At 42.3% G+C, this 16,630-nt stretch overlaps 1 protein-coding gene across 1 annotated transcript in view; it reads right to left on the bottom strand.

The window, feature by feature from the left end:
* Positions 1–16,630, bottom strand: part of TTC12 (tetratricopeptide repeat domain 12) — a 57,817-nt gene that overhangs the window by 25,129 nt on the left and 16,058 nt on the right. Inside the window, exons 8-10 of the mRNA XM_075279674.1 lie at positions 5,899–5,970; positions 5,455–5,515; positions 155–343 (exon numbers count right to left, since the gene is read on the bottom strand). Coding sequence (XP_075135775.1) covers positions 155–343; positions 5,455–5,515; positions 5,899–5,970 — 322 coding nt within the window. The remainder of the gene's footprint in view (positions 1–154; positions 344–5,454; positions 5,516–5,898; positions 5,971–16,630) is intronic.

Here is a 16,630-nt window from a genome sequence, read left to right as displayed (position 1 = left end):
AGTTTGTATGGCAAGTGCAGCACAACTATCGTCATGTAAACGTTATACCGGGAGTCACGTTGTAGCCGAGAAGATCTAATATTTATGGCCTATCCTAAAGATTGTCCATTGTAATATGATAAGCTAAAGTGTAGGCAAAATGGAGGATACATACAATCCTTTAGAGCTTGAACAAGCAGCTGTATACCCCCAGAGTAATAGAGAGGACTCTGATCTGCTTTGGAAAGTTTTGTAAGTAACTGTGTAATAGATATGGCATCTTCCTTCCCAGCCTCTAGATCCTGTAAGGCTTTCTGTTCTTGAATGTCCTTCTTCTCCTGAAAATCCACTTGGTTCAGATAGCCTGTGAGATAGGAGGAAACAAATTTTATATGATATATCATATCAGATAGATGACATAGTCAGCACTACAGTATGTGAACTACAACACTATCATAGCTATTGAGATTGTAGGGGTAGTAGTCACACCCCGACTCTGGTACCCAAGATGGTCCAAAGGCCACTCTGCCACCTAATAAGACCCTCCTGTTATTGTAAATTGCATATGGCGGGTGATCTGCCCAGTTTCAGATTTTACTTCTGGCTACAGATCATTAAAGGGAACTTGTCAGTAAGTTTTGGGACACGTTCTTATAGATTATTATCCAAACCTGTGTCTGGTCAACTTTTCACTCTGGGTAGGGATGAGCTGATCTTGAGATTTCAAAATCCGATTTCTGATCATTTTCCAGCCGATCCCGATCGTGAAATTTGCTCGATCGCCTATCGGGATACGATCTTTTCCGATCTCGATTGCTCAACCCTAACTCTGGGGTGTTTGCAAAAATATCCTCTACTCCCTGTATATATTAAGGATGCTTACCCATATATAGTCTCTGTGCACACGTTCGTGTGCTTTGTCAGCTATGTTTATCACGGCTAGCTCACTGACACATTCATTTCTATGCCCGCATATTATTCTGTCCATTTTGTTTCCCAGGCTCACTGATAGAAGTGAATGGAGCCATGGGGGCCACGCGCAGAACATGTACGTCATCCATGTACTGTCCGTGCACATGCACATGGAATATTTATAATCCAAGAGCTGATGATGAGAAATGAGTGCTATGAGGACATCCCTGTTGTGCAATTTCTATATTGTGTTTCAGGAATGTTCATTACTACATATGACATAACATTTATAGATATTAAGCAGCATTCTTATTTAATTTCTTGCTTGGAGACCTTCAATATTTATCACCATGAATTAAAGCAGAATCTCACTGGTGTTTCTAATAAATTCTATTATGTGAAATAATGTTATTTTACATCTTAGAAGCTGAACTCAACCTCAGTGTTAAAGGTCTATTTGGACTGATGGTTTACGGTCTCATATAGCCTACTCCTATCAGTATGTCAATGGACTCTATAGAAGAAAAATAAAAAAAACCTTTATACTCATTGGACTCTTCTCTGATACTCCCAGTACCTGCGCAGTCAGTCACTGAAGCCAAGGACGTACTTCTCGGCTTTACTAAATGTGGCACATGGAGCCAAGGTGTACTTGCCGGCTTCAGCAAACCATTGTGCAAGACCTGGGAGCTCAGCAGCCGGGTACATATAGAGGTTGCTTCATCTCTTTTAATTGCTGACACCTACAGGGTTAGGAATAGGCTATTTGAGATATTAAACCACTGAACCTGTGGGTAGTTTAGTATCCCAAATAGACCCAAAGATTCTCGCAGGGCTGGCCATCTGTCATTTCGATATGCCCAATACTTTGTTGCTACTTGAGATAAGCTGCCGTCTAACCTGTCCAACAACATGTCATTCCTTCTTTGGTTATCTTGTAATGTGTATATCAAAACGGTCTAGGCTTATACCCTAGCCTGGACCAAACAACTCAGAGACTACTGGAACTGCATATAGTGTAGTCTTAGGCTTATTCCACATCTATCCAGCGTGCACAACTTTTTTGTCCACCAATTTCAGCTTAGAAACTTTGGACCATCCGAGGGCCAGAACAACGGACAGATGGACCATTATAATAACAGATACATATGGAACCCAACAGAGCCCGATGACTCTGAGGGTTAGTTCACACAGGGTTTTTTGGTCAGGATTTTGAGACCATATCTGCCTCAAAATCCTGACCAAAAAGACGGCTCCCATTAAAATCAATGGGCGCCGGTCAGTTGTTTTTTTCTGGGAGCCGTTTGTTCCGGGTCCTGGAAAAAGAAGCAACATTTTTCATTCTTTCAGGTGGATTCGCCTCACGACATCCGCCTGAAGTCACTCCCTCCTGACTAGGCCTATTCATTTGGGCCTAATCCAGAGCGGAGTGTGCGACTGGGGGCATCTAGTCGCAACTATCCTTTATTTTGGAACAGAACCTGAGGTGGCCTCCGCCTTAGGTTCCAATAAAAAAAAACCCTGTGTGAACTTACCCTGAGGGGTCCATTGTGTTCTATACAGTACATCATTATGCCATTGTTGCTCTCCAACTGTCCATTATTCTTGTCCTAAGACTGTCTAGAAAAACAGAAAGGCTGGAACAGATGTAAACTTAGCCTTAGTTGTTAGATTCTGTACATGGTGTTTTTTGCCAAGGAAGCTAGCGGATGGCAGTGCCCACATAAGACCTTTTGTATTTAGAACCAGAAAACAATTGTATGTAATATACAGCGCCGCACCTCGGGATGCTCCGGGGAGGGCGTCATTTTTGCTTACCTAAGCCAGTCCAGGACAAGCTGTCCTGGACTGGCTTAGCACCGAGTGGTGGATTGGGGAGGCCACTGGAGGGAGTGCTGCTCCAGCGGCCTCCTCTCCGTGCCTGCTCTCTGCCTGCTAACGCCGCTTGGCCATGCTCCCTTTGCTCCACTCCGCCCCCTTCGGGGGTGGGGCGGCTTTCTGTCGTCCGCCTCGGGCGGCGAAACAGGCATGTTCACCCCTGGTAATATAAAACCATACAAATATGTAAACTATGTAACTTTTGTAAAAAAGAAAAATTCTAAATATTATGACATCAAACAATTTTTGTTAAAATTTCACTAGAATATGAGAAGGGAAAAAAAAAATAATAAAAAGATATAAAGGAGCGCAGCTGGCAGAGACGGTGGCAGCAATCATATCCATAAACTGAAGAGTATATCCAGATCCATCCAATCTTTCCTTTTCATAGCTGTGAAACTGACCTTATTTCTTCCTCCTTGGGATATCAAATGACCAAGTATGTAGGGACTCTGTCAGCGCTCTAGACAGGCTATAAAGGCCTGAGGGCTAGATACTTATGTGCTAGGAAGAGAAACCTTGCAGGCATATCTTAAAAAAAAAACAAAAACTTGATGTCAAACTAAATTAGGACTTGAGTAGTCTGTGCTCGTTGTGTGGTAAACGGGAAGAACCTTACATGAGAGGGATATTTATAGAGAGATAAATACAGTGAGTTCTTCATCTAGAAGAAGTGACCTGACATCTACCGGAATTACAGCTGTATGTACAAAGAGTATCACCGTCTCAGGGCTCGTTCACACAAGCAGATTCTCTGTCCATAATGAGCAACATTGCGGGTATGTGATTGTATTTCTAACATAGGTAACACATGGTAACACATGGTGACTCATTGGTTAACACTGCAGCCTTGGAGCACTGGAGCCCTGGGTTCAAATCCTGCCAAGGGCAACATCTGCAAGGACTCCCTGTGTTTGTGAAGGTTTCCTCCCACACTCCAAAAAAACATAGGGAATGTAGATTGTGAGCCTTACATGTGGCAGTGAGTGTGAAAGGTCTTCAGAATATGATGGTGAGACATATGTAAGCGTAATAAATGCACCCGCACTTCAATAACATTAAATGACTTTCCTCTGTTAATTTTGCAAGGTAGGAAAACGCTTGCTGGGTTTGGGAAAATTGGGCAGGCAACCAACCATAGTTTATTTCAGATGACTTTTGGAAGTCTAAAATCTGCATACTACAGTTAATGTCCGTTGCTTTCATCTTATGACAGTCACAGACATTAATAACGACAACATTGAAGCCACATGAGGGAGTTGTATTTTTTTCGGAATTTGCCATTGTTTTTGGAAATATAAAGTAATCATTTGGATCAACAAAAACACAGCAAGATCTTCAAAAAGAAAAACAGCTTTGCAACATGTGGCCTCACCATACAAAGGTATTTCAGTCATCTCAGTAGTATCAGGCTAAGCCCCCACGTAGTGGACCACAGCAAAAAACCACTGCTGGAAAAACTGTGATAGAAATGCATTACGGTAGTTTCCACAGCGCTTTTCTCAGAAAGTGAAAGAAAACTCTGCTGACTTTCTGGTTCAGTTATATCTACACAGAAACCATGGGCATTTCCATTGGTATAATGGACATGCTTCGGTTTCCAAAGACATAACAGTTTTGGAAATCGCAGCATTTTCTCTGCAGGTTTTTTCTGCAATGTGTGTATGGGATTTGCAGGGATTGTATAATGCCGTGACTTCAGCCTTAAGATGCACAGTCTGCCCTTTTTTTTTAATTACAGAATGTCATAATACAGTTTTCTCATTCATGTTATACTCCTGGTGAATGCCTGAACCCCCAATATCATGTGTACACAATGATGCTGGGTCTAGAGCTCTTTTGTTGGTTCTTTTGTCCCTCTGATTGACGTAAAGGGGTGACGTGAATGATGACAATGTCTGTAAAGTGCTGCAGAATTTGATGGTGATGGATAAGCAACATGAAATAAATAAAATAACATAATGTAGTATCATGCCGCCATCTATTAAGGGCAGGTTCAGACCTGCGCCCCGGTCTCCACTTTTAAGGTAAGTTCACACATAGTCTTTTGGATCGGATCCAAAAGGCCAGGTCGCTGCGACTGAAACCTGGTGCACTGCACCAGCACACAGCCGCACGCTCCGCTCAGGATTAGGCCCAATGAATGGGCCTAGTCCAGAGGTGGGAGTTTCTTCAGTCCGAATCGCAAGGCGACTAGGCCTGAAGAATGAGCACCTCGCTTCTTTTTCCAATGGGAGTCTTTTTGGTCAGGGTTTTGAGGCGATTACGGCATCAAAACCCTGACCAAAAAACTCTGTGTGAACTTACCCTAAAGTTTCCGTCTTCTACCAACAGGAGACGGAAACCTGGCAGACAGTGTCCGCCCATGAGCGTTTTGTGGTCTCCACAGTGAAACAGTTGTTTTTTTTTAACCAGACACAAAGTCCTGCATGTCCGACTTTGTGTCCTGTTAAAAAAAAAGCGGTTTTGCAGCGAAGACCACAAAACGCTTACGGGCAGACACTTTGCAAACCCATTCAAATGAATGGTTTTGAAAAGTGACTGCTGGTTTCCGTCTTCTGTCCACTTTCTTGGGCCAAAAGACGGAAGACGGAAACCTAAAAGCAGAGACCGGGACGCAGGTGTGAACTCGCCATAAGAGATTACATACTTTTACTGTATACATATATAAATGCCACACCTTACCTTTCACAAGCTTCTCTTTGCTAAAGTCTATGTCTGTAATCTTCTTATAACATTTTCTTGCCTATGGAGAATAAAGAGATATTAGCACATGCTGAATATCCTCACCATCAGTCCCCACTCAGTATATATACATAGTAAGACTACCACCCTTGCACCATCTACAAACTGCACTTTATGTTCACATCTACATCGGAGCCTCCGTTTGGACTCAGTATGTGCCGAAATTCGATGGACAAAAACTGCTGTGACTTTTTCATCCAGCAGTTTCAGTTTGAAATAATGGACAATCGACAGATCTTATTATAGTCAATGGGATCCAAATCATCCGTTGTTCTGGTCCTTTGTTGGATCAGAACAACAGAAACAGCAGTGCAGATGTGAACATAGCCTAAGACTATAATTTTCGTACATCCTCCCTCTATAACAACTGTAGGTAGACCTTACCTCTTTGTAGTTTTTGAGACCCAGGTTAGCTTTTCCCATATGGACATAAGCCTTCACACAATTCTCATCACACTGAAAGTAAATCAAATCATACACGTTATATGTAATATACAAATGACACATAAAGAGGCAATAAACATTGTAGACAGGTAAAGTGTATATCAAGCCAAAAAATATTTTCAAGAAATGCTCCAACATAACTAAACATGAAACCTACTTTATGTCTATGCACTCATCTTGGCCTTCAAGATCTGAATATGGACACGTATGAAAGGGGTTGATTGATTCACTTACTGTATTAGTATATCAATATTGACCAGGCTTGGATTGGTCCACTTGAGGATGCTCTAGTGGACCCAAGCTCCAACAATAAGGTAAGGCTCAAAGAAAATCTAAAAACTTAAAGAGGACCTTTCATGGTTTGGGGCACAGGCAGTTCTATATACTGCTGGAAAGCCAACAGTGCACTGAATTCAGCACACTGTCGGCTTTCCCGATCTGTACCCCGGGTAAAGAGTAGGGTTGAGTGATCGTGTTCGGAAAAAATCGGATTCCGATCGGCGATCGAGAAAATTTCACGATCGGAATTCCGAACACGATCTGTTTATGTGGGATCGAGATCAGTGATCTTTTCCCACAAAGCGGTTCCATAGGAATGAATGGAAGCAGCCGGCACACAGCCTTAATCCCCTGCGCGCCAGCTGCCTCCATTCATTCTAATGGGAGCCAACAGTGCACTGAATTCAGCACACTGTCGGCTTTCCCGATCTGTACCCCGGGTAAAGAGTAGGGTTGAGCGATCGTGTTCGGAAAAAATCGGATTCCGATCGGCGATCGAGAAAATTTCACGATCGGAATTCCGAACACGATCTGTTTATGTGGGATCGAGATCAGTGATCTTTTCCCACAAAGCGGTTCCATAGGAATGAATGGAAGCAGCCGGCACACAGCCTTAATCCCCTGCGCGCCAGCTGCCTCCATTCATTCTAATGGGAGACTACTTACCTCCAGAGATGGCTGGTCCGCTGCTCTCCGCTTCGCTGCTGGTCCAGCTGCCGTCTTCTTCTATTCGCTGCCCCCTCCCTGCCAGGTTAGGAGAGTGTGGGCGGGTACAGGGCGAGGAGACGTGACGTCTCCCCTCCCAGTACCCGCCCACACTCTCCTAACCCGCCCACACTCTCCTAACCTGGCAGGGAGGGGGCAGCGAGGCAGAGAAGACGGTAGCTGGACCGGCAGCGAAGCGAAGAGCAGCGGACCAGCCATCTCTGGAGGTAAGTGGACACCACGGGGGACTAAGTAGTCAGAGGATTAAAAAAAAAATCCTCTGGCTACTTAGTGATTCACTACACAGCGTGGATTCTAACAATTGTTAGATTCCATGCTGTATAGTGAATAGGATTGCTTTTAAAATCCGATCTCCGATTAGTAAAAAAAATCCCATTGACTTGCATTGGGATCGGAATTGGGATCGAGATGGGGTTCGAATGAAAAATGATCGGAAATCGGATTTTAAAATCGATCCTGAAAAGTCAGTATCGGCTCAACCCTAGTAAAGAGCTTTCGGTCCCAGGGAGATTGTGGTTCTCAAAATTGATTCCTCTGATCTAAGAAACTACAATCTGACAATGATACAATGATTAATTTTGGAAAACTGAGTTAACCAGACATCAATGCAAAACCTCAGCTCCAAACTTTATATGGCAGCAAAGATTCCATATAGTACACAATGCACTTTCTCTTTTTGATTTTGGTAAAGTGGAGGTAAGCCGCCAAACCCACCGGTAAGATGGGCCATCAATGTTGTTTCTTAATGTTTCTTTTATCATTTTAGCTTTATGTAAGCCTCAATGCAAATGCAATAAACAATGCAAATGACTATGGCTGTGAGTTTTACTACAGCCTTGGGAGACATAATAAATATGGTGAATTGCTGCGTCAGTGGTTTCTAGTACACCTCAGGAGTGATAATAAATATTGTAAACTCCTTTGGTGCCAGTATTATTAGACCCATGTGAATACTTATATTTATACTGTATGTATCATACAATGTGCAAACGTCTTCCATAGCACAGCCATTTTATATCATTCATAAACCCATAAACTCTCAAGTGGTCAAATGCACAAACAGCATGCCATACATCCCAACTCAGTGTGTTACCTATACAGTTCAAGTTAGATTCCATTGTATTCCGACTTTATATATATTTCCCCAGATTGTGGAAGTTCTGGCAGTCTTGAATTGGCGTGCTTATGACGTCTACCAATACAGCCACCAAGCATGTTGCTGATAATCCACTACCCTCCTTTATTCCATTACTAATAAGTTGGGTTTTCTCATGGGTCCTTTTTCTTAAAGAGGACCTATCTACTTGTAAAGTGGTGGAAGCCAACATCATCCCCAGTCTTGACTTTGGATCTTCCACAACCTTAGATGCCACACTGTTGCTAGTCCCTCGCTTGTGATGGGTTAGCTTTATGTGCACTCTATACATTAGTATGCCTTTAGTATAGTTTGAATGTGATGTCATGCCTGAAGGAAAAGCCTCCAATAAATGAAGGGTTTCCAATAACTTTTGGGTACTCAGTTCTATTTCCAACAGTTGTGTCCACCCATCAGTGGCAAGTATTCGTGTCAGTCTAGGGTTGGGAGCCTAAACTTTACCCAAAAGAAATCACTGCAAATTTTGATGTGTAGCTAAAAAGTAAAACCCCTCTGGGCTGAGCATGACAGGTAGTATGCTGTATGTCGAGCAAACCAGACTAGACCATGAGAAACTCCAGAATTTTGTTGTAGTCGAGGAACTGTCGATTACTCCTGCTGCTGTACCTGAGCACCGGCCGTAACTTCTACGGTATTGAAAGTCTACTTCAGTAAAGTATCAGTATGTATCTGTAGGAAGGTGATATAGTTTAGCTGAACTTACTCTTTATGTGTTTATCCACCAAATTGGGTTTTACCCAAATCGTCTAATGTATATGGGGCCAGCCAAATCTCCCCATATGGCGGATGTTGTGGGGTTAAAGGAATTCTATCATTAGAATTCCTTTTTCTACAAAAACCACGTAGGAATAGCCTTTATAAAGACTATTCTTCTCCTACCTTTGTTATTCTCATCCGCGCCACTGTTTCTGTGAATTAAATTTTTTCTTCTGTATGCAATCGAGTCTTCAGTAAGCACAAGGAGTGTCCCCTGTGCTCTCCAAAGACTCTCAACTAACGCCACTGTCTTCTTCTCCTGAAGCCTCTTCACCAGGTTATCGGTTGCGTCATCAGCTGACAGAGCCAACTGCGCATGTCTGTTCGGCCATTTTCCTGTGGCCTCTTACAGTACAGTCCTATGAAAAAGTTTGGGCACCCCTATTAATCTTAATCATTTTTAGTTCTAAATATTTTGGTGTTTATAACAGCCATTTCAGTTTGATATATCTAATAACTGATGGACACAGTAATATTTCAGGATTGAAATGAGGTTTATTGTACTAACAGAAAATGTGCAATATGCATTAAACCAAAATTTGACCGGTGCAAAAGTATGGGCACCTCAACAGAAAAGTGACATTAATATTTAGTAGATCCTCCTTTTGCAAAGATAACAGCCTCTAGTCGCTTCCTGTAGCTTTTAATCAGTTCCTGGATCCTGGATAAAGGTATTTTGGACAAACAATTCAAGTTCAGTTAAGTTAGATGGTCGCCGAGCATGGACAGCCCGCTTCAAATCATCCCACAGATGTTCAATGATATTCAGGTCTGGGGACTGGGATGGCCATTCCAGAACATTGTAATTGTTCCTCTGCATGAATGCCTGAGTCGATTTGGAGCGGTGTTTTGGATCATTGTCTTGCTGAAATATCCATCCCCGGCGTAACTTCAACTTCGTCACTGATTCTTGAACATTATTCTCAAGAATCTGCTGATACTGAGTGGAATCCATGCGACTCTCAACTTTAACAAGATTCCCGATGCCGGCATTGGCCACACAGCCCCAAAGCATGATGGAACCTCCACCAAATTTTACAGTGGGTAGCATGTGTTTTTCTTGGAATGCTGTTTCTTTTTGGACGCCATGCATAACACCTTTTTTTATAACCAAACAACTCAATTTTTGTTTCCAAAATGAAGCTGCCTTGTCCAAATGTGCTTTTTTTTATACCTCAGGCAACTCTATTTGTGGCGTACGTGCAGAAACGGCTTCTTTCTCATCACTCTCCCATACAGCTTCTATTTGTGCAAAGTGCGCTGTATAGTTGACCGATGCACAGTGACACCATCTGCAGCAAGATGATGCTGCAGCTCTTTGGAGGTGGTCTGTGGATTGTCCTTGACTGTTCTCACCATTCTTCTTCTCTGCCTTTCTGATATTTTTCTTGGCCTGCCACTTCTGGGCTTAACAAGAACTGTCCCTGTGGTCTTCCATTTCCTTACTATGTTCCTCACAGTGGAAACTGACAGGTTAAATCTCTGAGACAACTTTTTGTATCCTTCCCCTGAACAACTATGTTGAACAATCTTTGTTTTCAGATCATTTGAGAGTTGTTTTGAGTAGCCCATGATGCCACTCTTCAGAGGAGATTCAAATAGGAGATCAATTTGCAATTGGCCACCTTAAATACCTTTTCTTATGATTGGATACATCTGGCTATGAAGTTCAAAGCTCACTGAGGTTACAAAACCAATTTTGTGCTTCAGTAAGTCAGTAAAAAGTAGTTAGGGGAATTCAAATCAATAAAATGATAAGGGTGCCCATACTTTTGCACCGGTCAAATTTTGGTTTAATGCATATTGCACATTTTCTGTTAGTACAATAAACCTCATTTCAATCCTGAAATATTACTGTGTCCATCAGTTATTAGATATATCAAACTGAAATGGCTGTTGCAAACACCAAAATATTTAGAACAAAAAATCATTAAGATTAATAGGGGTGCCCAAACTTTTTCATAGGACTGTATCTGTTCGGCCACTGGCCGGAATTGACATGCCCAGTTGGCTCTGCTGGCTGATAACGTGGCCGATAACACGACGAAGAGGAGTCGGGAAAAGAAAACAGACGCGTTGCTGGAGAGCCTTCAGAGAGCACAGGGGACACACTCTGTGCTTTCTGAGCAAAGGGGGAAGGCACCCTGTGCTTTCTGAAGACTCATTTGAGTATGGAAGAAAAGAAAAATTCACAGAAACGGCGGTGCGGATCAGAATAATAAAGGTAGGAGAAGAATAGTCTTTATAAAGGCTATTCCAACGTAGTCTTTGTAGAAAAAGGGATTCTAATGATGGAATCCATTTAAGGATTAAAATGTAACTGCTGGGTCCTTATTAGAGTTGAGCGATCGGGATTGGAAAAGATCGGTTCCTGATCGGCGATCGAGCAATATCACAATCACGATTGGCTGGAAAATGATCAGAAATCGGATTTTGAAATCTCAAGATTGGCTCAACCCCAAAAGTGACTTTTCCCATAGAGAAGCATTGAAAAGGGTTGAGCGATCGGGATCGAAAAAGATCAGATCCCGATCGAGCAAATATCACGATCGGGATCGACTGGAAGATGATCGGAAGTCGGATTTTAAAATCGATCCTGAAATCTCAAGATCAGCTCAACCCTAGTCCTTATGTTTCTGAAGGTGAAGATAAGTTGCTGGCACAGGTATACGGTAGTGGATTTCTCCCTCTCCCAGTTTATGATACCCCTTTTGGGGAGTCAGGTAACAGCTATCTAAAGAATATGGCCGGCTTTAGCTGTGACTATGAATATAGACATTTGCACGTTAATGCTTTTGTCTAGTTCTACTTTAAGAAGATTTTTTATCCTTTTAAATAACATTTAGGAAATATAAAAATGGTAATTGACTAATGCAGATGGTTCTCATGGCCAATGTAATATGGCCAAGTCTAAAATTGCAATTAACTCAATGTAAATTACACAATGTTTATCTGCGCTGCCAGAGTCTTGAGAGTTAGAAAAACTTAGCATTTATAAGAACGTATTTTAATGTAGCTGAAATGGCTTTTTTACAATTTCCATTGACTGTAGGGGGAAATGAGATTTAATTGCAAAGGACTTCACTGACTCTATTGCCACCCTAGGTGTGCGCAGAATTTGGAATAAGAATTTCTCATTGAGCACAGACATTTTAGGATTGGTTTTCGAGAGGTATTAATCCTTTAATTGTGGGATTAAAAAGCATCCAAGCAGTTCATTTATTTTAATGCATTTTTCATGATGGTCATTTCTGAGTAAACAGCGGCCAGTTTATTTAATTCTAAGTATTCATTTAACAAATGCCCTTGAAAACAATATCCCGTAAAGTCAGAACATTCACCCCAATCAAAATCTTAAGAAGTTTGCTACTGGCTGCCACAAGTCCTTTTCACCATTTATTTCATGGATTTTGTTTATTTCTCTTGCTTCTATAGCTTCAAAATATTCATCAGGACTTCACAGATATTGTAACCCCTGGTGCTATGGCTCACAATCTCAATTCCCTATTATAGATGAGCGAGTAGTGAAATATTCGAGATTCGAGATTTGTTTCGAGTAGAGCCTCAATAGTCGACTACTCGATCGAATATCGAATCCCATTATAGTCTATGGGAAAAAAATGCTTGTTTCAGGGGAAACCACTATTCGACTAAAGGAGAGTCACCAAGTCCACGAGCGCTGTGCAGTTAAAGCTCACGGACCCCATTATAGTCTATGGAGTCCGTGCACTCCTACGGACTCCTTCTGGACAGGAGGCGAGCGCTAATGTGAGCTGGCCCTTACTCGTACTGCAGAACCAGCATTGATTGGCCAAATGCTATACACTGTATAGCATTCAGCAAATCAACGCTGGTTCTGCAGCAGGCTCATCCTTGCTACTCAGGAAAGCAACTAAGAGGGAGCTTACTTTTTCTCATAGGAATTAATTGACCAGCGTTGATTGGCCAGTGTACAGCATTCGGCCAATCAACACTGGTTCTGCTGGAGGCTTGTCTGTGAGGGGGCGGAGTCTAAGATCGGACCACAATGGAGACTGCTGTGGTCCGATCTTAGACTGGAGTGTTGAAGGAAACCGGAGTACCCAGAGGAAATACAAGAAGAACAGACAAACTCCATGCAGATGTTGTCCTTGGTCAGATACAAACACAGGATCCCAGCACTTGTATGCTAGTTATTTAGTACTTTTTCCAGATCTTGGCCTATTCAAGTAGTTGTTGACTACCTTCAGGGGTGATGTCTGAAGGATTTCCCTGGTATTACTCTAAAATATATTCTGTTTTGCCGCAGGGGAAGCTCCTGACCAAAATTAGCTGCACGGAATGGCCTAAATATAACAATGAATTTGCAAAATGCTATTAGCATTGGCTTATTGTGAACTGTACCTGTAAATCAGTAAAATATATGTATCTATTGCAACGGAGAGCAATGGATGTGAATGCAATGTTTCAGTGAACAAATTTAGCTTGGGGCTATATTCCTACCTGGCTGCCCCAGGTTTCACCTGTGCGTTGATCTGAAGCCACAAGGTCAATACTTTTTGGACTAGTCTTTGTTTTGTGACATGTGACCTAGGTGGGTTGAGGGACATCGCAGCCGTGATGGCCGGGAGGTGAAAGAGATGCTGATGACCATGGATAACCTGTGGTACGTGCAGAAACAGGAAATCCAGGGCAAAATCATGTGGCATAACAGGTAATGGTATACAAAGCAGATGGCAGCCATAGAACTGGGTTTATATTCTGTGACAATAGTCATTAACATTTACACATTTACTATGTTAGACTATTAGGGATGTAAAAAGTAGAACATAGTACTAACATAGACCATTAAAGGGAGTCTGCCGGCAGGAAAATTGGTATCAGACTAATGACAGTACTTTGTAGGATGGCTTCTACACTTTCTAAAGAGGACTTTCTTCCTCTGCACTGTAGTTTATTTATTTTTTTTAAAGAAAATAGGCATTTTATTTAGATGCAAATTAGCTTTAGGAACGTATCCTCTCCTGCCAGGGCTTCACTTTCTGTTGTAGATTATTGCCCCAACTGTTGTCCAGTTATGCCCCCATTGACATCTTCCACTTCATCACACTTTGTCTGCAGTTAGGACGGATTATCCAAAGTGTTGAGCTAAGCCCCAGCAGGGGAGGACACACTCCTAGAGATATTTTCAGCTAATCTACATAAGAAGAAAACATTGGGGCAACATGGTGGCTCGGTGGTTAGCACTGCAGCCTTGCAGCGCTGGAGTCCTGGGTTAGAATACTGACAGGAACAACATCTGCAAGGAGTTTGTATGTCCTCCTCGTGTTTGTGTGGATTTCCTCCAAGTCTACAAAGACATACTTAAATTAAAAAAAAATATATATATGGGGCTCACAATCTACATTTATAAAAACAAAACAAAACAACAACAACATTAATTTCTATTAGGGTGCGTTCACACAATGTAAAGTGGAGCGTGATCTGGCACGTCTACGCGTGTCAGCAGTTTGCGCGCTCAAAAAGATCCCATTGATAAGCGCTAGAGAGAGTTCTCTCGCATTGGGGGACGCCCCCAGTGCTGTATGAGCGCTAGGGCCTGCCCCCAGTGCTGCGAGAGAGCTAACTTACATACCGACAAGAACCGGGATTGTAGGCAAATGGCCACACGGAGAAGACAACGAAAGGTATTAGAAGAATAGCCTTTCTTACGGCTATTCCATTAGCTATTCAATTAGCCTTTCTTAAGGCTATTCCAACATGGTACTTAGAAAAAATGTTGTCTGAATGATAGGATCCCTTTAAGGTGTTATCTCTAGATACATTGCAAATGTTATGTAAGCAATATGGGAAGAAAGATATATATAATCTGGAGATAACTAAGGTGGAAGAAGCTCTGAATCGTCCAAGCTTGACTTTCTTGAGAGTCTTTTTTTTTCCACAAAAGTTGTATAATGAGACTGTTGACGTCAATAAATAGCTATGGAGTTCTAGATCTTCTTCCTCCAGGCGTTGCAATTGCGTACAAAGGCAAAAAAAATACCACAACTAGATTAAAATAATATCAGTAGTTAAAAAGCAAATCATAAATGTCACGTTTTTGGCTAAATTAGATGCAGAGGACACTGGAATGTACTTATGAATTCCACCATAAACTGGTTTTACGAAAACATACAGTAAGCAAAGCAGATGATTGAGCAATGAAGACAACATGTTACGGCCATGACAGCTGTAGTGTCATACAAAGGAAGAATGAAATCTTTAGTGATATAATTGCAGGTTGCTGATCTAATGTCTCTTCTTGCCTGCGTCATTTCCTCCCCCACATTAATATATTCTACCTTCCAGTCACGAATTTCTCGAGGCTGGTGAAAGACATATGTTCACCTTCTCATATCCAGAAGTAAATACTATAACCTACCGATACAAGTAACTTAGAAATAGATTGAGTCCAGTGATGGGCTTAGCAAACCGATGTCCTAGGGGGCATTTACGTTGCCCACAGAACCGAACAGAATAGGTTGAAGATGTCATTGAGGACCTAAGGGCCCCTTCACACTACTGATACGCTGCTTGATTCTGAACATTAAAACACGGTCAGAATCAGTGCGTATAAAGCAGATCCCATTCATTTCAATGGGGAGCCGGCATACGAGCGCTCCCCTTTGAAATGAATGGGCTGCTTTTTACTCTACGAGCGCTCCCATTGAAGTGAATGGGAAGCGCTCACGCGTACGGCTCGGACTAAGCGGAGCGCTGGGCCCCTTCACACGGCGAGCCGTACACGTGAGTGCTACCCATTCACTTCAATGGGAGCGCTCGTAGAGTAAAAAGCAGCCCATTCATTTCAAAGGGGAGCGCTCGTATTCCGGCTCCCTATTGAAATGAATGGGATCTGCTTTATTCTGCGCTGATTCTGAACGTGTTTTAACGTTCAGAATCAGGCAGCGTATCAGTAGTGTGAAGGGGCCCTAAGTCAGGATCATAGCTGGGAGAAGCAACCGGAGTTTGTATCAGGGGTCCGGACTGTCAGGAGGTGCCAACGAACCACTTTATGTATTTAGACACAGAGTATGGGCAATGAATGAAACCTTTGCCCCAGGTGACAGAATACCTAGCTACAGCTCTGCTTAGGTCTACTATTTCTGTCTCTTTACAAGTATCTATACTGCCAATCATAAACCCTTAAATGAAGTAGGGTGTAAAAGTAGATGTCTGCAGACAGTAAGTGACAAACGTCTAATCACTAGGGATCCCATCAATCACTAGAATAGGGGTTCCTCTTTAATGTATAGTTGAATGAAGCGGTCATCATATATGTGCCTTGCTGGTCATTATCTGTGGGATTGACAGAGGCAACCAATCACTATAAGACCCCATCCACATAACCAATATCGCAGGGGAATGTAGTTGGATGGAATTCAGAGTGACATCCAAATGCATTCCATTATGCACTTACCTCTATGGGGGATCCTGAACCATTATGTTCCGATGAAACGGAGCAGCATTCGTAGACACCCACTCAAATGGCACACTCGAACGTGTGCATGAAGCCTTATACTCAAGTGTCTCCATCTGCCCAATAGACTTGAGATATACATGCAAGACCACCACTTCATTCATACTCTCTCTCACTGTGGTCATGCAATGAGTAAGAATGGGGAGCTCGGGGCCCCTGTTCTGATGGTCATGGTGGTCTCAGTATTGGGATCCCCCGTGATCAGACATTTATTACCTATTCTATAGTTGTAATGGTGTTTTGTCATTTACAGCTTA

This window comes from Leptodactylus fuscus, chromosome 6, assembly GCF_031893055.1.
Source record: "Leptodactylus fuscus isolate aLepFus1 chromosome 6, aLepFus1.hap2, whole genome shotgun sequence".
In the NCBI taxonomy this organism is placed as follows: Eukaryota; Metazoa; Chordata; class Amphibia; order Anura; family Leptodactylidae; genus Leptodactylus; species Leptodactylus fuscus.
This window is presented reverse-complemented; position numbering and strand designations above follow the sequence as displayed.